This window comes from Salmo trutta, chromosome 13, assembly GCF_901001165.1.
Source record: "Salmo trutta chromosome 13, fSalTru1.1, whole genome shotgun sequence".
NCBI lineage: Eukaryota > Metazoa > Chordata > Actinopteri > Salmoniformes > Salmonidae > Salmo > Salmo trutta.
In genome coordinates this window covers 56,759,778-56,781,983 of record NC_042969.1, presented here as the reverse complement: position 1 = coordinate 56,781,983, position 22,206 = coordinate 56,759,778, and the positions used below count along the sequence as shown (strand labels likewise).

General features: G+C 46.6%; 1 protein-coding gene across 2 annotated transcripts in view; it reads left to right on the top strand.

Moving 5' to 3' along the window:
- The window catches only part of LOC115206122 (sodium/calcium exchanger 2), a 68,299-nt gene that overhangs the window by 25,013 nt on the left and 21,080 nt on the right, over positions 1 to 22,206 (top strand). For both annotated transcript variants that reach the window (XM_029772729.1, XM_029772730.1), the window contains exons 2-6: positions 12,876 to 13,355; positions 15,701 to 15,838; positions 16,106 to 16,333; positions 17,129 to 17,470; positions 18,881 to 19,336. In XM_029772729.1, coding sequence (XP_029628589.1) covers positions 12,972 to 13,355; positions 15,701 to 15,838; positions 16,106 to 16,333; positions 17,129 to 17,470; positions 18,881 to 19,336 — 1,548 coding nt within the window. In that variant the 5' untranslated portion in view covers positions 12,876 to 12,971. The remainder of the gene's footprint in view (positions 1 to 12,875; positions 13,356 to 15,700; positions 15,839 to 16,105; positions 16,334 to 17,128; positions 17,471 to 18,880; positions 19,337 to 22,206) is intronic.

Below are 22,206 nucleotides of genomic sequence, written 5' to 3'. Positions count from 1 at the left end.
CCTCCCTCGCTTTGCCTCCCTCTTGCGCTCTCTCTCCTCCCCTACTTCAACTTCCCCTCTCTCTCCATCTTTACCCTCTCACCCCTCCTTCCCCCCCTCTCTCTCTCCATCTCTACCCTCTCACCCCTCCTTCCCCCCCCTCTCTCTCCATCTCTACCCTCCTTACCCCTCTCTCTCTCCATCTTTACCCTCTCACCCCTCCTTCCCCCCCCTCTCTCCATCTCTACCCTCCTTACCCCTCTCTCTCTCCATCTCTACCCTCTCACCCCTCCTTCCCCCCCCCTCTCTCTCCATCTCTACCCTCCTTACCCCTCTCTCTCTCCATCTCTACCCTCTCACCCCTCCTTCCCCCCCCTCTCTCTCCATCTCTACCCTCCTTCCCCCCCTCTCTCTCTCCATCTCTACCCTCTCATCCCTCCTTCCCCCCCTCTCTCTCCATCTCTACCCTCCTTACCCCTCTCTCTCTCCATCTCTACCCTCTCACCCCCTCTCTCTCCATCTTTACCCTCTCACCCCTCCTTCCCCCCCTCTCTCTCCATCTCTACCCTCTCTCCCCTCCCTCAACCTCTCTTCCTATATCTCTCCCTCCCTCTCTCTTTCTCACTCGGTCCATCTCCCTCCCCTCCACCTATTCTGACTAAGCAGGGTGAGGATTATGTTCAGACAGGCGTGTGTTAATTGGAGGACCCATCTCGGGCCATTTCCCTCTCTTCGCTGAGGGTCCCGACCATGGGGACGGAGGGATGCCATCATCCACGTCAAACACCCCCCCCCCCCCCCCCCCCCCTGCTTCCCAGATGCCTCTGTGTTGCCCACTAACAGGTGACATTTTGTAATGGACTGACACACCAGAGAAGGCTGGTGGGAGTAGCTATAGGAGCTCTGGCTCATTGTAATGGTTTGAATAGTATCAATGGATAAATCATTGTAAATAAGAATTTGTTCTTAACTGTCTTGCCTAGTTAAATAAAAAATAAACATTTTTAATGGAACGCAGACAAACTTTTTGTTTCCATGTGTTTGGTACCATTCCGTTGATTCCATTCCAGACATTACAATGAGCCCGTCCTCCTTTAGCACCTCCCATCAGCCTCCTTTGTCACACATAAAGGTGATATAAGGACAGTGTGGATTCTTCAAAGATGGAGAAAGTGAGCTGTATCATTAGTACTGCATAGTTTCTGGCAGACGGATATAACTGTAGAAATTCACCATTAATAAAGAATTGAGATCAGCTTTGACTTTCCCCTTTAATTGTTCTGAGCAATCAGCTTTGATTGATGATGGCATTTCAAGCCTCTGCGAAAGCAGACAGATCCCAATTAGGAAAATGAGTGAAAGGACCCTAATCAGATAGACACTTATCAAACTGAGTGCTTTACACTTCTGATCTGGTTTGATTAAGGAATCAACCTCTTTAATCGGCTTTTGTGTTTTTTTCCCCCCGAGAGAACAAATGGTCCATTTAGAAAATTAGATGCCCCGCAAAAAAGCAGGTGAGGGATGGCATGGGGGTTTGGTAAGGGCGTCTGAAGGGCACCTGGCATAGACAGAGCTGTCAACAGAGACTTGTTTCTGGGTGGGTAGAGTCTAAACCAGCTCAGCGAGGCAGACAGAAAAGGGCCACGGACAACGGAAATAGATTAGTGAAGCACCCTGGGACGAGGCGCCCTCTTTGGAAGGCTATTTGGCGGGCATCTCGACCTGGGGGGGTTTAGAAGATTGTTTAATGGTAGGAGCACTCCACAGGGATCTCTGTGTCGTTAGTGGTAGGCTCTTTGAGACTAGCGTTTTTCCTCCAAGTACTTTTCCTTTGAAAAGTAAGCCAAGCAAGGTGTTTCTGGGCAGTATAGTGGTAATGGATTCCTCAGTGAGAGCCTCTCATTCACTCTGTTATTGATATCTAGGATCGATTTCCTGTTTAGAATGTCTTAGGAGGCAAGATGGCCTGTCACTAGTCACCTGCATGCAAGAGGCATCACACATTATTTGAACCTTGCTAACGAGAATAGAATTACAAAGTTACATCAGGTGACTCCTGACCGCATGGCCTCAACATCCATATCCCGTTAAACCTTGAATATGAGCTAATATTATTGCTTCGAGCATGACATAGCTAAACGTAATATGATGTATTGATGTACAGCACTGTATTAAACATAAATGATCGCCCATCACAGTGTATAGTCAGGCAATTGGTTACAGAGGCATCCACCCTCCCATTGGTCAGGCAGGGCTCTGTGCTGAGCCAAAATGGACGCTGTCTTGTGTATCCTGTTGGGGTTTTGCCAGGCTCTGTGCTGAGCCAAAATGGACGCTGTCTTGTGTATCCTGTTGGGGTTTTGCCAGCACCAGCAAGCCTGAAGTAGTCCCAGGAAGAGGAGGAGCGGGGGACACACGCCAGAACTGCCCTTTGGTTAAATACATGTGTACATACATCCTGTTTATAATGAAGTTTACTGTAGTCTCAAGTGGCACCCTACTATCTATAGTGCAATACTTTTGACCAGAGTGCCCTGGGTCCTGGTCAAAAGTAGTGCACTACATAGGGAATAGGGTGCTGTTTGGAACGCATAGTCATTATTTCCTAGATACTGTGTGTCAGATGAGTTGGATCATGATCTGTTTTTACTTTAGTTACTTGATCATTTGAAAATAGATTTTCTAAAAATGTCCAACAAAGAAATATGTCAGTGGCTTGGCCATATCACTAGAGATAGAAGAGGGATTCACAGTCACTGTATGTTCGATAGGAGGAGGATAGATGTGATTCTATCTCTTTGTGCTTTCACTTCTGTCACACTGACTAAAGTGGCCTGGACAGCATGGTCTAGCAGAACAGGTCTCCCTGAGTAAGCGTTTGATGCAAAGTTTGGAAGCCGAAGCTTGTGTGTTGACAAAGCTACGTTACCGCTCCTTCAGCTATGCAACTCAACTCAAACTACTTGGCTAATTCAACTGCAGCTAGTGATTCCGTGTCTGACACCTGCCAGGCCGATAATGGCTGCTCAACCTTTCAGAAAGGCCAACTCGGATAGACACTGAACTCAACCAAGCCTGTAAGGGCTTTTTCACTTATAAAACTCTCCCTGAGTTTACCAACATGCATTTGTATGACTCTTTTCAAGACACAGGGTTTTAAAATAATAAGGTGAACGGGTAGAATAGTCCCTAATTATTATTATTATTATTATTATTATTATTTATTATTATTATTATTATCATCACGACTAACACAAGCAATATGATAAGCAGATAAATCAAGATATGTTCAGCGCCCTTATCCAACACCTTGTTAGGCTACCAATGCACAGTTTTTGGTCTATTATAATTATTTGTATGAGAGGCACAGCTTTTGGTCTATTATAATTAATTGTATGAGAGGCACAGCTTTTGGTCTATTATAATTAATTGTATGAGAAGCACAGCTTTTGTAACTAGAAAACGTGGTCTGACCTTTATTACAATACAAGTAGTTGTTCAATGGTGAAAGAAAAGTCTTAATCCAGGACTTAGATCTATCAGTAAGGAAATCTTAAAGCTTCCTTTTAGATTTTACCTTCAAACTTAACAGTAAAAACAAAGTATAATAATAATAATAAGAAATAATAATAATCTCTAACAAAAAAGCCACCGCAATGCTTCAGCAGACAACGGGTCCAGTGACCAAGGCAGGAATGAGCATAAAGCTCCTTATATACCTTACAGCTTCATTTACATTTGAATCTTTTAGCAGACAGTCTTGTCCAGAGCGACTTACAGTGCATTCATCTTCAGATAGCTGGTTGGGACAACCACATATTACAACCACACATACATACCACACAGCCACTCGTTGGCTGGCCCTCGCTTCATACTCGTCGCCAAACCCACTGGCTCCAGGTCATCTACAAGACCTTGCTAGGTAAAGTCCCCCCTTATCTCCGCTCACTGGTCACCATAGCAGCACCCACCTGTAGCACGCGCTCCAGCAGGTATATCTCTCTGGTCACCCCCAAAGCCAATTCCTCCTTTGGCCGTCTCTCCTTCCAGTTCTCTGCTGCCAATGACTGGAACGAACTACAAAAATCTCTGAAACTGGAAATACTTATCTCCCTCACTAGCTTTAAGCACCAGCTGTCAGAGCAGCTCACAGATCACTGCACCTGTACATAGCTGTAACGGGTTGGCAGTCGTGGTGAAGGAATGAGGCACAGGAAGCAGCGAGCACAGGGTAGTGGCGTATTTAATTTACACTCACACAAAACAAATACTCCCAAACACAGGGGAGAAAATACACACGGCGTAAAATAGCGCCGTCACAATCGTAATAATCCCGCACAACACGGAAGCGGACCAGCTAACATAAATAGCCCCGCTAATTAACCAAACTAACACAGCTGCACACAACCAAAAAGAAGGGAAAACCAAAAAAGGGAATCAGTGGTAGCTAATAGGCCGGTGACGACGACCGCCGAGCGCCACCCGAGCAGGAGGGGGCGCCACCGTCGGTGGGAATTGTGACAATAGCCCATCTATAATTTAGCCCAAACAACTACCTCTTCCCCTACTGTATTTATTTATTTATTTTGCTCCTTTGCACCCCATTATTTCTATTTCTACTTTGCACTTTCTTCTACTACAAATCTACCATTCCAGTGTTTTACTTGCTATATTGTATTTACTTTGCCACCATGGCCTTTTTGCCTTTACCTCCCTTATCTCACCTCATTTGCTCACATTGTATATAGACTTATTTTTCGACTGTATTATTGACTGTATGTTTGTTTTACTCCATGTGTAATTCTGTTGTTGTATGTTGTCGAACTGCTTTGCTTTATCTTGGCCAGGTCCCAATTGTAAATGAGAACTTCTCAACTTGCCTACCTGGTTAAATAAAGCTGAAATAAAAATCAAAAATAAACATATCACAGGCATAGTATGTATACTTTCCTCAATAACAGAGCTATCGGCGAAGTCATCGGCTATTATTGTTTGTTCAAGTTAGTTCAAATACATTCCTTCCATAACATGCATATTCTTACCCAACCTTAAATGAAGCAATCTTATACATTCTTACAACAACATCCATTTCTCTGTACCCCATCTAAGCTCAGGTCACGAAGAAAATACAAAGACCACAACGTTCACAGTTAGAATGGACTTTGTAACATGTCAAATGTCTGAGTGCAAATGTCCATCAACAAAATGACATCGTGCATGAAAACTCAAAATACATTTTGTCATAAAACAATATGAACACACACAAACACACTGTCCACGTGAAACCCTAACCCCGCATGGAACAGTAGATCCTCATCTTACTTGGCCAAGAGGATTGTTTCACGTTCCCCAAATAAATTAAATCGTAGCAAATGCCAATTTAAAAGAGGAACAACTTACCAACATTGTTTATTGAGATGTATGAGCTGTGGGCAGCTAGTTAAATTAAGAGGAACGTGACAGCGATTAATTTGCCAACCATATTCATTCCTTCCACATGGTCCATCGCGTCCCAAGTGTCTACCCCCCCCCCCCCCCCCCCAGCTCCCCTGCACGGTTAGAGCGTTGGACTAGCAACCGAAAGGTTGCAAGTTCGAATCCCCAAGCTGACAAGGTACAAATCTGTCGTTCTGCCCCTGAATAAGGCAGTTAACCCACTGTTCCTAGGCCGTCATTGAAAATAAGAATTTGTTCTTAACTGACTTGCCTAGTTAAATAAATAAAATATAAATAACAATAAAAAAATTTAAGAAAATACAACACCTAAAGCTTTATATGAAATAGAATGTCCTTCTGATAATTACTCGCGCTTCAAATAATGTTAACAACTCCACAACGTGGTTCTGAGAACACTGGTATTCAGCTAGCAAGAAGCTAACATCACCATGTCAATGTGAAAGTATCAACAGGCTAACATGACCATCTGGCAGAAATATTACAAAATGCTGCAGATTATGCAAAATATGATATATTCTGGTACGAGTGTAAAATAAAACGTTTATTTAACCTAATGTAAGGGAATCATGTTTTGCAGAGGGGTCAAATACTTATTTCCCTCATTAAAATGCAAATCAATTTATGACATTTTTGACATGCGTTTTTCTGGATTTTTTTGTTGTTATTCTGTCTCTCACTGTTCAAATAAACCTACCATTAAAATTATAGACTGATCATTTCTTTGTCAGTGGGCAAACGTACAAAATCAGCAGGGGATCAAATACTTTTTTCCCTCACTGTATGTATTGGCTGTCCAGATGTGTAAGGGGGAGACGCAGCATAGGAGAAAGTTATAAATAGATGTGCTTGTGTAAATATGTTTTTGTCTTATGCAGCTGTGTGACCCAGTGGGTGAATACATTTGGTTTGAGCTTTACTAGTCGTCCGCAAGTTTTTACTCTGTTTAGTTAGAACCAAACATAACCTAAAAAATAAACTAAATCAAAAAACTTTTATGTAAATTTTTTTATTAAAACAGATCTGATCCCTACACAGGCTAAAGGGGAACCTGGGAGGGCAGGTCTTCCGGCGCCAGTGCCCCTTACAAGTCAAAACCTTTTCAGCCGCAGCCACAATAATGTCCAGTTTCTTAGATGTCTTTGAGACTTGTGCCGTACAGTTAATAACTGTGGCATCGAACACCACAAAATCCACCTTTTTAACACACAGGGTATATTTTGCCTGGCAGAAAACATTTACTACAGGCTGTGGTGTATCCACTACCATATCTTCACTAGCATCACTTGTTTTCTCAATTATTTTAATCGCTTCCGCATAGGAGATTCGATTGGCCGCTCTAACATTTGCTACCTCAGTCTCCTTCACCCTTACAGAGCACTCCAGGAACTCAGGATCATGATCCCCACCACAATTGCAACACCGCCATCCTTCTACACACCGTTCTTCAGTATACTCTGTTCATCTGCACACACTTGAAACATGACCAAATCCTTTACAATTCTTACACTGCAGTGGTTTGTTTACGAAAGCTCCTACAGCGTACCTTAACCAAGCTTCACATGTGTAGGTATTTGCTCTTTATCAAAAAACAACAGGACCGACAAACGTTCTTATTTTTCTCCATTCACCCAGCGGGTCAGACGCTGGCCACCAATCACACCAGGAATTCTCTTCAGTGATTCAACCTGAACATCCATCGTCACCCCTGAGATGACTCCTTTGACTGGTGCTCTACTCCGAAGTTCAAAACTTCTGTTGTCTGGATTCTGCTATCTTCCTCTGGTCTTCAGAAATACAATGAATCAAAATAAGACCACTCCTGGTCACTCTGACAGACTCCACTTTTCCCAGCTCATACTTCACCATTTTCAACACCTCAAATGGTTCTCCCGCATCCTTAACAAACGGATCCCAACCAGAAGCGATTCATTATCATTCATACACGTATCCTCCACTCCAATTTTAGACAATTTCCTTTTTGTTCCAGTTTTGGATACGACTGTAGTCCCGTTCAGAACATTCGTCTTCACCAACTTTGCTCGACGCGCTGCTTGATTCCAACTGTTCATCCACTTCCTCCATCTTTCCTCTCCAGTCTCCTCCCCACGATGGATTACAACAGCTCTCCAGTCTGGCTTTTCATAGCCGATCATTGAGAGTATCTCTACCGCTCCTGCTGTCTCTAGAGAGTTGAAAACAGCAGGTCTGGGACAGGTTGCACGTATGGTGAACAGGTCAGGGTTCCATAGCCGCAGGCAGAACAGTTGAAACTTGAGCAGCAGCACGACCAGGTGGACTGGGGACAGCAAAGAGTCATCATGCCAGGTAGTCCTGAGGCATGGTCCTAGGGCTCAGGTCCTCCGAGAGAGAGAAAGAGAGAATTAGAGAGAGCATAGTTAAATTCACACAGGACACCGGATAAGACAGGAGAAATACTCCAGATATAACAGACTGACCCTAGACCCCCGACACATAAACTACTGCAGCATAAATACTGGAGGCTGAGACAGGAGGGGTCAGGAGACACTGTGGCCCCATCCGATGATACCCCCGGACAGGGCCAAACAGGCAGGATATAACCCCACCCACTTTGCCAAAGCACAGCCCCCACACCACTAGAGGGATAACTTCAACCACCAACTTACCATCCTGAGACAAGGCCGAGTATAGCCCACAAAGATCTCCGCAACGGCACAACCCAAGGGGGGGGTCGCCTACCCAGACAGGAAGACCACGTCAGTGACTCAACCCACTCAAGTGACGCACCCCTCCTAGGGACGGCATGGAAGAACACCAGTAAGCCAGTGACTCAGCCCCTGTAATAGGGTTAGAGGCAGAGAATCCCAGTGGAGAGAGGGGAACCGGCCAGGCAGAGACAGCAAGGGCGGTTCGTTGCTCCAGAGCCTTTCCGTTCACCTTCACACTCCTGGGCCAGACTACACTCAATCATAGGACCTACTGAAGAGATGAGTCTTCAGTAAAGACTTAAAGGTTGAGACCAAGTCTGCGTCTCTCACATGGTTAGGCAGACCATTCCATAAAAACAGAGCTCTATAGGAGAAAGCCCTGCCTCCAGCTGTTTGCTTAGAAATTCTAGGTACAATTAGGAGGCCTGCGTCTTGTGACCGTAGCGTACGTGTAGGTATGTACGGCAGGACCAAATCGGAAAGATAGGTAGGAGCAAGCCCATGTAATGCTTGTAAGTTAGCAGTAAAACCTTGAAATCAGTCCTTGCCTTTACAGGAAACCAGTGTAGGGAGGCTAGCACTGGAGTAATATGATCACATTTTTGGTTCTAGTCAGGATTCTAGCAGCTGTATTTAGCACTAACTGAAGTTTATTTAGTGCTTTATCCGGGTAGCCGGAAAGTAGAACATTGCAGTAGTCTAACCTAGAAGTAACAAAAGCATGGATAAATTTTTCTGCATCATTTTTGGACAGAAAGTTTCAGATTTTTGCAATGTTACGTAGATGGAAAAAACCTGTCCTTGAAACAGTCTTGATATGTTCTTCAAAAGAGAGATCAGGGTCCAGAGTAACGCCAAGGTCCTTCACAGTTTTATTTGAGACGACTGTACAACCATCAAGATTAATTGTCAGATTCAACAGAAGATCTCTTTGTTTCTTGGGACCTAGAACAAGCATCTCTGTTTTGTCCGAGTTTAAAAGTAGAAAGTTTGCAGCCATCAACTTCCTTATTCTAAAACACAGGCTTCTAGCGAGGGTCTCCTCCCTGTGATGGATTACAACAGCTCTCCAGTCTCCTCCCTGTGATGGATTACAACAGCTCTCCAGTCTCCTCCCTGTGATGGATTACAACAGCTCTCCAGTCTCCTCCCTGTGATGGATTACAACAGCTCTCCAGTCTCCTCCCTGTGATGGATTACAACAGCTCTCCAGTCTCCTCCCTGTGATGGATTACAACAGCTCTCCAGTCTTCTCCCTGTGATGGATTACAACAGCTCTCCAGTCTCCTCCCTGTGATGGATTACAACAGCTCTCCAGTCTCCTCCCTGTGATGGATTACAACAGCTCTCCAGTGTAATTGCTTGCTCTCACTCTTACATATTGTGGAGGCGCAATCCCATAACCGCTTGCACACATTATTTACAGCTCTCTTAAAGGGACAGTGCTATTAAGTGGATATAAATGAATACAGCTATGTGCTTTTACCACCTGGCTACATCTGGATTCAATGTTCATTGTCAATGTCCATTGTGCGTCCATGCGTGTGTCTGTGCGTTCATGTGTGTGTGTGTGTATGGCTACGGTCAGCCTGTGGTCATTGTGATTTAGCTGTGGTATGTGAGTGCGGTTCAACAGTTTTGCTGAGGCAGCTATACATACCCCAGGCCCCCAGTCGCCACCAGTCCCAGCCTAGCCAACCAGGCTGCTTGGAGAGCCCTTCCCCACAATACCCAGCCCCACAGGACACCAGTGGGCACGTCCATGGAAGGCAGTATGCTTGTGACAAAGAGTCCTCCTAGGCTCTCTGTTTCCTCCTCTCTTCTTCTTTTCTCTCTCCTTCCTATCTTCTTCTTCTCTCTCTCCTTCCTCTCTTCTTCTTCTCTCTCTCCTTCCTCTCTTCTTCTTCTCTCTCTCCTTCCTCTCTTCTTCTTCTCTCTCCTTCCTCTCTTCTTCTCTCTCCCGTTCCATCTGTGATAGATCACTCTCCCAAATGTTCACCAGGTCGCCATGGAAACACTCTGGCCGTGCTGAGAATATCTATTAACACACTCATCATGGCAGGACTACCCCACTCTCTTTCATTTTTACTCTTTCTTTCTCTCTCATCTCTCGCTCTATGGTTTTCTCACTCCCTTCCTCTCATCCTCTTTCTTGTCCTCTCTCGCTCTGCTCTTCTGTCTCTCTCTCTCCTTCTTGTTCACTCTCTACATTAATTGTACCCTTCTCCTTGTCCATCATGCTGAGTATCAGCAACCCTCCTGTCATGGACACCTCCCCCATCCTCTTCATCACATATCCCATTTTAACATCTCTTCAGATTCCTTGTTTCTCTTTTTGTCCTGCAGCATCCCTCCATCTCGTCCCCCAGTCTCGGAATGGCTCTGGTTAACAGGTCACAGAGGAACACAACACAAACACTATACATTTGAAATAGAGGATGCATCCCAAATGGCAGCATATTCCCTATATAGTGCACTTCTTTTCACCAGAGCCCTATGGGCCCTGGTCAAAAGTAATGGATTTTATATGAAATAGGGTGCCATTTGAGAGACATTAAGAGTGTTGCTCTCTGAACAGTTCAGGCCCAGTGTAAGCAGCCAGCCGACACTTCTTCCCCCAGTGTCCTCTCTATTCTCCTGCTTGGTATTCAGGTGTGGTGCTGGAGGTGCAGTCTGGTAGAGTGCAGTATGGAAATGGAACTACATCGGCCCTCCATCATTAGACAGTCATCTCTAAGCAAACACACAGAGCCAGACTGGACTGTCAGTCTGAGAGGACAGAGACAGAACACAACTGCACACTGGAGGTGTGTGTGTGTTTGGGCCAAAATTGTGTGTGTGTGTGCGTGCGAGTGTGTGTTTAAGTGAGTGTGTATGTGTACGCACGCACGTATGGGAAATATCTTATATTGTTGTTAATTAAGACCAATTACATGGAAGCCCAGACTGAGTCTAACCTGAAACTCTGCAGTAGCAGCAATGCGTTGCATATAACCTGAGGTATTCCTATTGCAAAAGCATCAGATTATGGATTTGTGGGTAGCCTCTCAATATATCATTCTTGACATAGGGATACTCAATCCTACTCATTGTTGCCTGGTGCCTGGTGAATAATACTGTATCTCGACAAGTGTATTGAGATGGATATGCTTTGAAGGGCCTTCAGCTGCTCTATAATGTTAAATCTGGACTGACAACGTGAGAGACAAAGATAAAGAAGGTGATGGAGAGAGAGAAAGAGTGTGAGAGATCGAGAGATAACGAGAGCGAGAGAAAGATGGAGAGAGAGGTCGTGTGTGCGTGCATGTGTGTGAACAGACGTCTACACCCAAGGCTACCCTCAGTAGGTCTCTCATTGTGCCTGTAATCTGCTTAACTAGCTCTCTGCTCTACACATTCTCCCTTACAGATGGTGCTCACACACTGCACCCAGAAACTACACACACTGTATGTATCCACAATCAAACCCAGAGAGCAGGAACACAATACAGATACAATGTACTGTATATAACACCTGGTGAACGAATGGTTGAATAACAGGTACTGTATACACATAAATACCCTCACAAACTGGATACGTGAGTGTGTGTACAGGCCTAAAGTTGTATCTGTTCAACAATTATACTCACTAGGCCTTTATCCCAAATGAAATAGCACCCTATTCCCTAAGGGCCCTGATCAAAAGTAGTGCACTAATATAACAAATAGGATGCCATTTGGGACTCAACCTAGTAGAGTAAACAAGCAAACCAACTAACTTTCTGTACATACTGCTTCAAAAACACACTGCCAGTCAGCCATGGACTCTGACCCACTTTTACAGTGAGAGAGAGTGTGTTAGAGTTTCTGAGTGTCTTGCTGCTCAGTGTTCGGGCTCTCAGGGTCATTGTGTTCTCGACCGAGGGAACAGGTCTTTGTGGAGAGCCTGGTACATTGTCACGAAGCCAGTTGGAACAGAGCTGTCAGTGGCATCACAGAAACCACCATGAACTATCTCTCCCATCCAAACCCCAGCCTTCTCTCTCTCTCTCTCTCTCTCTCTCTCTCTCTCTCTCTCTCTCTCTCTCTCTCTCTCTCTCTCTCTCTCTCTCTCTCTCTCTCTAGAGCCAACATTCTCCCTCCGCTTTGGGCTTTAATGAGCCCATTCAGAGCCATGTGTTCTATTCAGACAGCTCCCCCCATCTTTCTCTGTCAGTCTCTCCCTCCATCTCACTCTGTCTGTCTCTCTCTCTCCATCTGACTCTCTCCATCTGACTCTCTCCATCTGACTCTCTCCATCTGTCTCTCTCTCTCTCTCTCTCTCTCTCTCTCTCTCTCTCTCTCTCTCTCGTCAATAGGAAGCAGAGAGCATGTAAGCCAATGTGGGCTCCTCCAAGTTGAATAGCCGTGAAAGGTTTATATTCTTGATTCAAGGGCATGACGTTAACATTTACTATTCAATTGCATGTTGACATTTTTGTTCGCATATTGCAGTTGGAAACCTTCAACAGCAAATGGAAACAAGGACGATGGTTAAAAATTATTTGTTCTATGTAAACCGCAATAATGGCTCATGATTCAGTTATCAAATGTGGAACATTTTTATTTAGCTAAAAAAATATATTTTGAGGGAGATGGTTTATTTATCTCGTTCTCCATACAGGCCAATGAAAGGCTGGTGTATGTTTGCTGCTGGCTCCACCCAACATCTAATCAAGTATTGTTCTCTTCTCTCTCTCTACTGTTCTATCCATCTCTCTCTCCTCCTAGGTGAGCTAGTCCTACCCCTCCCAGCCACGCCCGGAATCTTCTCCCCGTCTCTCTCTTCATCTGCCTCATCCATCTCTTCCCCCGGCATTCTCCACCATGGCACTCCTCTCCACCTCTCTCTCTGCCTCTGTCCCCTTCCTCCTCTTCCTCCTCCTCCCCCTTCCTTCGCCCTGCGTCCTGGAGTCTCTACGAGGAGGAGGAGAGGAAGAGAACCGCTCCATCTCCATCATGTCCTATCCCTCCATGTCTCCGGAGTTCTGGAGCAACAGCAGTACGGGGCTGGGCGGCAGTTCAAAGTGCTCGCAGCCGGTGGTGTGCAGGCCGGGCACCCTGCTGCCCGTGTGGAAGCCCCTGAGCCCCGGGCTGGGCGACCAGGTGGCCAGGGCAGTGGTCTACTTCACCTGCCTCATGTACATGTTCCTGGGAGTGTCCATCATCGCAGACCGCTTCATGGCCTCTATCGAGGTCATAACCTCACAGGTTGGTACTGTGTGACAGATTGACCCATATGATAGAGTTGTTAAAGCATTGTACTAGGGATGTCGTCTCATTCACCACATAATGAAAATGACATAGAAATAGAATGAAGAGATGCTATTTTTACAGAGAGAGCTCTCCCACTCTTAGACCCAGTGGTTGGCTCTCCTCCCAGACCTCTCCCTAGACTACATTAACTGTCACTCAAACACAGTGAACATCGTAACACTCTATAATAAAGGCATTGTAAAACTCGCCTCCGCAGGGGTGATAGACATAACAGTTTCTTTCTCCAGGAATGCCGCCTTGCTTCTCGGTGTTACCACAGACAGCTCAAACGAACGTGTTATTTCTAGGTTTGGGTTTTCATATTCTTGGAGTGACTGACTTTGGGGCCATATGGAATTCCAATATTTCAATATTTCTCTGCTGACTCAATAAACTGATATAGATTCTACCCCTGGGTTGGAACCGGTTCAGAGAACAGAACCGACAACCGGAAAATAACGAACATTTTCAAGAAACAGAACCAGGAATGAAAGTGATACAGTTCCGCAGCAGAACCATTGTTTGAAAAACATGGGAAGTGGTTAATAGAGTTATTTTATGTTCTGGGCATGTTTTTCTAGTCCCACAAAAAGACGTGTTTTCAACAAACTGAAATAGATTCTAGCCCTGGAATCGATTCAATAATCAATTAACCGGGGCTGTTTATGATTTTTTCATAAGTCATTAATCCATTTCAGTTCATTGTTTGGCCATCGAACACCATTGTGAATTTACTAGTTACAGTTGAAGTCGGAAGTTTACCTACACTTAGGTTGGAGTCATTAAAACTCGTTTTTCAACTTTTTCAACCTTCCAAATGGACAATGACCCCGAGCATACTTCCAAAGTTGTGGCAAAATGGCTTAAGGACAACAAAGTCGAGGTATTGGAGTGGCCATCACAAAGCCCTGACCTCAATCCTATAGAAAATTTGTGGGCAGAACTGAAAAAGCGTTTGCGAGCAAGGAGGCCTACAAACCTGACTCAGCTACACCAGCTCTGTCAGAAGGAATGGGCCAAAATTCACCCAACTTATTGTGGGAAGCTTGTGGAAGACTACCCGAAACGTTTGACCCAAGTTCAACACATTTTTTTTGTATTTTCTTTTTTGTCATTTAGCAGACGCCCTTATCCAGAGCGACTTACAGTAATTTAAAGGCAATGCTACCAAATACTAATTGAGTGTATGTAAACTTCTGACCCACTGGGAATGTGATGAAAGAAATCAAAGCTGAAATAAATCATCCTCTCTACTATTTTTCTGACATTTCACATTCTTAAAATACAGTGGTGATCCTAAGACAGGGAATTTTTGCTAGGATTAAATGTCAGGAATTGTGAACAACTGAGTTTAAATGCATTTGGCTAAGGTGTATGTAAACTTACGACTTCAACTGTATCTGTTTTGTAATATTGTCCTCTTTATAGCCAACCATGCGTTCAACATCATTGTTCATGATTGGAATAGCATAGATTTCTCCCTTTTACAATTTTCTCTCTGACCCAGCAAATTACACACAATTGTTTTCATAAGTTCATAATGCAAGCATCTACTAGGATAGTAATTACCAGAAGTTTATCCATTATGAAGGATTCAGACCACCCCAGCGGCCTAATTGAAGTGTAGTGTATTACAACAGGGAGGATTTTCCAGTGTATGTCCTGAGGTTATACAAGCCTAAGCACACTATGAGATTGTCTGGATCTTATGCTGGCGGCAAGGAGCACAGGCCTGGCTCTCTCTGGCAAGGAGCACAGGCCTGGCTCTCTCTGGCAAGGAGCACAGGCCTGGCTCTCTCTGGCAAGGAGCACAAGCCCTCTCAGTAATACATTTCAACTCTATATCTGACATGGTACAGGGGTCTTCTTTTTTAAGCCCATAACCATGTTTGTGAGGTGTATACATTTGTTTCAAAGTAGATTTGTTTAAGACTACCAATAAACACTCTGTGACCCTGATTTACAGTGTACACCATGTGTATCCCATGCATACAACTAATAAAACTTAAGTCTCCATAGCCCGTCATCGATCACTCCTCCATTCACTAGATTAGAATAACAGATTGTCCCCTTTCCTTCATGGTAGGATACCGTAAATACCATCCGTCATGCATATATGTGGAGAAGAAGGAAATCTGTAGGTTCCCACTACTCACCATCTCAGGCCTATGAGCAGTTTTTTTTTTACAGTAACTAACTAAATGAGATGAAGATATGTATGAGTCTGGTGGTGAGATACTGGAATGTTATGGGGGGAATAGAGTGATGACCTGTGTGTGACCCCTTTCTCTGTCCTGTAGGAGAAGGAGGTGACCATCACCATGCCAACCGGTGAGACGTCTGTGGCTACTGTACGTATCTGGAACGAGACTGTGTCCAACCTGACTCTGATGGCTCTAGGCTCCTCCGCGCCAGAGATCCTGCTGTCTGTCATAGAGGTGGGTGTCACATCATAAAGACTCCCCCGACCACAACTCATAAATGGGTGTCACATCATAAACACCCCCCCCCCAGCGACATCATATCAGTAGCAGTGTATTATACTGGAATGAAGCTGAAAATGACACAATGAAATGGATATCCACTTTAAAGTTATTGTCAAATCTTACCAATATAACATTTATGTACAATTTGTACATAGCCTTTTTGATTTATACTGCACTAAAAGTTCTCTAAAAGTCTTTCTCTCTGTCTCCCGGTGTTAGGTGTGTGGGCATGGGTTTGAGGCGGGTGAGCTGGGCCCTGGTACCATTGTGGGCAGCGCCGCCTTCAACATGTTTGTGATCATCGCCATCTGTGTGTGGGTCATCCCTGAAGGAGAGACCAGGAAGATCAAACACCTGCGTGTGTTCTTCATCACAGCCTTCTGGAGTATCTTCGCCTATATCTGGCTCTTCCTCATCCTCTCTGTCATCTCACCCGGAGTAGTGGAGGTACACTTTTGTGTGTGTGTGTGTGTGTGTGTGTGTGTGTGTGTGTGTGTGTGTAAATGTTAGCAAATGTGTATAAAATCAAATGTATTTATAAAGCCCTTCTTACATCAGCTGATATCTCAAAGCGCTGTACAGAAACCCAGCCTAAAACCCAAAACAGCAAGCAATGCAGGTGTAGAAGCACAGTGGCTAGGAAAAACTCCCTAGAAAGGCCAGAACCTAGGAAGAAACCTAGAGAGGAACCAGGCTCTGAGGGGTGGCCAGTCCTCTTCTGGCTGTGCCAGGTGGAGATTATAACAGAACATGGCCAAGATGTTCAAACGTTCATAGATGACCAGCAGGGTCAAATAATAATAATCACAGTGGTTGTAGAGGGTGCAACAGGTCAGCACCTCAGGAGTAAATGTCAGTTGGCTTTTCATAGCCGATCATTCAGAGTATCTCTACCGCTCCTGCTGTCTCTAGAGAGTTGAAAACAGCAGGTCTGGGACAGGTAGCACGTCCGGTGAACAGGTCAGGGTTCCATAGCCGCAGGCAGAACAGTTGAAACTGGAGTAGCAGCACGGCCAGGTGGACTGGGGACAGCAAAGAGTCCTCAGGCATGGTCCTAGGGCTCAGGTCGAGAGAGGTCGAGAGAGAGGTCGAGTCTTAAATTCCCACAGGACAAGACAGGAGAAATACTCCAGATATAACAGACTGACCCTAGCCCCCCGACACATAAACTACTGCAGCATAAATACCCTTCCAGTTTGGATGTATGTCTTGTAATGGTCCCCTGTCTTTGTGTGTGTTCAGGTGTGGGAGGCCCTGGTCACCCTGCTCTACTTCCCAGTGTGTGTGATCCTGGCCTGGATCGCCGACCGACGCCTGCTCTTCTACAAGTACATGGCCAAGCGTTACCGCGCCGACAAGCACGGCATCGTCGTGGAGACGGAGGGGGACACAACCCCGAAAGGCTTCGAGATGATTATGGACGGAAAGTTCCCACCTAGGGGAGGGGCGGTGGGAATGATGCCCAGTGAGAACTGCCAGGATGGGGCCAACAATGCAGCGGGCACCGTGGCCTACCTACCCAACTCCAACAGCACCATGGTGACCGTAGAGAATACCAAGGAGCTGGACGAGAGCCGCAAGGAGGTGAGAGAGAGAGAGAGATCTGCTGTTAGTGGGATTCAAGAACATCAGGGGGAGAGAGAGGGATACAGGTGAGAGAGAGAAAGGTACAGTAGGGAGAGGGAGAGAGAGAGAGAGGTACAGTAGGGAGAGAGAGAGAGGTACAGTAGGGAGAGAGAAAGGTACAGTAGGGAGGGGGAGAGAGAGAGAGATACACAGGTATGAGAGGAAGGGAGAGGGAGGAATAAAGAGTTATAGAGGATATACTCATCCCATTCATGTACACCCACATAGCCCCTCTCAGGAATAGATAGGGCTAGAGAGAGTAAAAAGAGATGGAGAGATGAAGAGGGTACACCCACATAGCCCCTCTCAGGAATAGATAGGGCTAGAGAGAGTAAAAAGAGATGGAGAGATGAAGAGGGTACACCCACATAGCCCCTCTCAGGAATAGATAGGGCTAGAGAGAGTAAAAAGAGATGGAGAGATGAAGAGGGTACACCCACATAGCCCCTCTCAGGAATAGATAGGGCTAGAGAGAGTAAAAAGAGATGGAGAGATGAAGAGGGTACACCCACATAGCCCCTCTCAGGAATAGATAGGGCTAGAGAGAGTAAAAAGAGATGGAGAGATGAAGAGGGTACACCCACATAGCCCCTCTCAGGAATAGATAGGGCTAGAGAGAGTAAAAAGAGATGGAGAGATGAAGAGGGTACACCCACATAGCCCCTCTCAGGAATAGATAGGGCTAGAGAGAGTAAAAAGAGATGGAGAGATGAAGAGGGTACACCCACATAGCCCCTCTCAGGAATAGATAGGGCTAGAGAGAGTAAAAAGAGATGGAGAGATGAAGAGGGTACACCCACATAGCCCCTCTCAGGAATAGATAGGGCTAGAGAGAGTAAAAAGAGATGAAGAGATGAAGAGGGTACACCCACATAGCCCCTCTCAGGAATAGATAGGGCTAGAGAGAGTAAAAAGAGATGGAGAGATGAAGAGGGTACACCCACATAGCCCCTCTCAGGAATAGATAGGGCTAGAGAGAGTAAAAAGAGATGGAGAGATGAAGAGGGTACACCCACATAGCCCCTCTCAGGAATAGATAGGGCTAGAGAGAGTAAAAAGAGATGGAGAGATGAAGAGGGTACACCCACATAGCCCCTCTCAGGAATAGATAGGGCTAGAGAGAGTAAAAAGAGATGGAGAGATGAAGAGGGTACACCCACATAGCCCCTCTCAGGAATAGATAGGGCTAGAGAGAGTAAAAAGAGATGAAGAGGCTACACCCACCTCAACCACACATACAAACACACTCAAGCAAAGGAGACTATTAAGAGCTATAAACGTTCTGAACCTACAAGAGTTACAAACTTTCTATGTCGAGGTTGTGTGTCTGTGTGCCTCTTTTTTTCACCCCCTATTCCTCTGCCCCAGGTGATCCGCATCCTGAAGCAGCTGAAACAGAAGTTTCCGGACAAGGAGCTGGATCAGCTGGTAGATCTAGCCAACTACTACGCCCTCCTCCATCAGCAGAAGAGCCGTGCCTTCTACCGCATCCAGGCTACGCGCATGATGACCGGCGCCGGCAACGTGCTCAAGAGGCACGCCGCCGACCACTCACGCCGCGCCGCCGCCGTGGACGAGGAAGTGGTCTGCGAGGACGACGACCTGGCCGAGTGCAGCCGCCTGGCGTTCGAGAGCACCCACAGCCAGTGTATGGAGAACTGCGGCGTACTGAGGCTGGCTGTGGTGTGTCAAGGGGGCCTGGGGGAGAGCACCTTCTACTTGGACTACCGGACCGAGGACGGCTCAGCCAACGCCGGGTCTGACTACGAGTACAGCGAGGGAACGCTGGTGTTCAAACCCGGAGAGACCCGCAAGGAGATCAAGGTGAGGGGTCAGTGGAAGGGAAGGAAAGGAAACAGTAAAGTACAGTTATAATCAATTATACTAAGAAGCGTTGCACAACTGTGCTGCCTAGCAGATCCCCAGCTAGGTCGTTAGACCTGCTTGTCGTGGTGCTGCCTAGCAGATCCCCAGCTAGGTCGTTAGACCTGCTTGTCGTGGTGCTGCCTAGCAGATCCCCAGCTAGGTCGTTAGACCTGCTTGTCGTGGTGCTGCCTAGCAGATCCCCAGCTAGGTCGTTAGACCTGCTTGTCGTGGTGCTGCCTAGCAGATCCCCAGCTAGGTCGTTAGACCTGCTTGTCGTGGTGCTGCCTAGCAGATCCCCAGCTAGGTCGTTAGACCTGCTTGTCGTGGTGCTGCCTAGCAGATCCCCAGCTAGGTCGTTAGACCTGCTTGTCGTGGTGCTGCCTAGCAGATCCCCAGCTAGGTCGTTAGACCTGCTTGTCGTGGTGCTGCCTAGCAGATCCCCAGCTAGGTCGTTAGACCTGCTTGTCGTGGTGCTGCCTAGCAGATCCCCAGCTAGGTCGTTAGACCTGCTTGTCGTGGTGCTGCCTAGCAGATCCCCAGCTAGGTCGTTAGACCTGCTTGTCGTGGTGCTGCCTAGCAGATCCCCAGCTAGGTCGTTAGACCTGCTTGTCGTGGTGCTGCCTAGCAGATCCCCAGCTAGGTCGTTAGACCTGCTTGTCGTGGTGCTGCCTAGCAGATCCCCAGCTAGGTCGTTAGACCTGCTTGTCGTGGTGCTGCCTAGCAGATCCCCAGCTAGGTCGTTAGACCTGCTTGTCGTGGTGCTGCCTAGCAGATCCCCAGCTAGGTCGTTAGACCTGCTTGTCGTGGTGCTGCCTAGCAGATCCCAGCTAGGTCGTTAGACCTGCTTGTCGTGGTGCTGCCTAGCAGATCCCCAGCTAGGTCGTTAGACCTGCTTGTCGTGGTGCTGCCTAGCAGATCCCCAGCTAGGTCGTTAGACCTGCTTGTCGTGGTGCTGCCTAGCAGATCCCCAGCTAGGTCGTTAGACCTGCTTGTCGTGGTGCTGCCTAGCAGATCCCCAGCTAGGTCGTTAGACCTGCTTGTCGTGGTGCTGCCTAGCAGATCCCCAGCTAGGTCGTTAGACCTGCTTGTCGTGGTGCTGCCTAGCAGATCCCCAGCTAGGTCGTTAGACCTGCTTGTCGTGGTGCTGCCTAGCAGATCCCCAGCTAGGTCGTTAGACCTGCTTGTCGTGGTGCTGCCTAGCAGATCCCCAGCTAGGTCGTTAGACCTGCTTGTCGTGGTGCTGCCTAGCAGATCCCCAGCTAGGTCGTTAGACCTGCTTGTCGTGGTGCTGCCTAGCAGATCCCCAGCTAGGTCGTTAGACCTGCTTGTCGTGGTGCTGCCTAGCAGATCCCCAGCTAGGTCGTTAGACCTGCTTGTCGTGGTGCTGCCTAGCAGATCCCCAGCTAGGTCGTTAGACCTGCTTGTCGTGGTGCTGCCTAGCAGATCCCCAGCTAGGTCGTTAGACCTGCTTGTCGTGGTGCTGCCTAGCAGATCCCCAGCTAGGTCGTTAGACCTGCTTGTCGTGGTGCTGCCTAGCAGATCCCCAGCTAGGTCGTTAGACCTGCTTGTCGTGGTGCTGCCTAGCAGATCCCCAGCTAGGTCGTTAGACCTGCTTGTCGTGGTGCTGCCTAGCAGATCCCCAGCTAGGTCGTTAGACCTGCTTGTCGTGGTGCTGCCTAGCAGATCCCCAGCTAGGTCGTTAGACCTGCTTGTCGTGGTGCTGCCTAGCAGATCCCCAGCTAGGTCGTTAGACCTGCTTGTCGTGGGCAGATCAAGACGTCACATAATGGAAGGAGCAGAAAACAGCTGTAGAAACCGATTACCCTCTGAATTAGCGCCAGCCAGAGTCCTCTCTGTCCCTGATCAACTGTCTCATATTGTCTTAGAGGAGCCAGTAGAACTGGAGTCTTCCGGAAGCTAGAGCACATTAAAGTCTGCCTCATCGTCCTGACTGACAGTGAGTACGACTTCATCTGAGTGGGAGAGGGGAGAGACGGTTAAAAAAAGGAGGAAGTGGGCTTTCAAGTATTTGTCCTTGGAGATGATGTTTCTCTCTTTGAGCTTGTCGTAGTTTTCTTGTCATTTCATGTTCACGCTTAGACAGAGGACAAAGAGAATGTGTATTTCTGGATAGCAGGAGGGGTGTTGAGGAAAGGGAGAAAACAAGGAATGTGAAGAGAGAGAGAGAGCGAGTTATGAAATAACACATTTGAGTTGTTCCCTAACAGTAGCTAGTCAACCATTAGACATGAATGAGTGACTACAACAATCAATCCCTTAGTGTCCCATGTCTTTGACCATCAGTGTGGTTGATTTGATGCGTGTCTCTCAAGCGTTTGTGGTCTATAACAGCTGTCACTTTCTGTCTTCAAACAACAGTGTTTCTCTTATCCTTTTTAAAACTAGCACTTCCTCCAACCACGAGTGAGTACACAATAGTTAAAAAATATATATATATGTATTGCGTGTATCTACCGACAGCCTGTACAGGTCCGGAAAGATACATCTGTTGTTTTGTTATTTTTGTTTTACTCTGCCTGCAAACACGCTGGATGATTCAGAACCCATTGAAGAGCTTGAACTATTCATTGATGAGAGATACTTACGAGCTCAAAGAAACATGTCGCTGGTTTCGGAGGATTCAAGCACTGTTATTAAGGACAACAAACCCAATCAACAAAACGAACCAAAGCCAAGTTGGCCAAGCGATATCAACGATGGCACCAAACCATCCCCAAGCGAGAGGGCGCGCGTGGAGAGTGGGGAGAGGTTTACTGAAATGGATGTTGACTTGTTAAAATCCATCAATGAAACGCTTGCCAAACTTG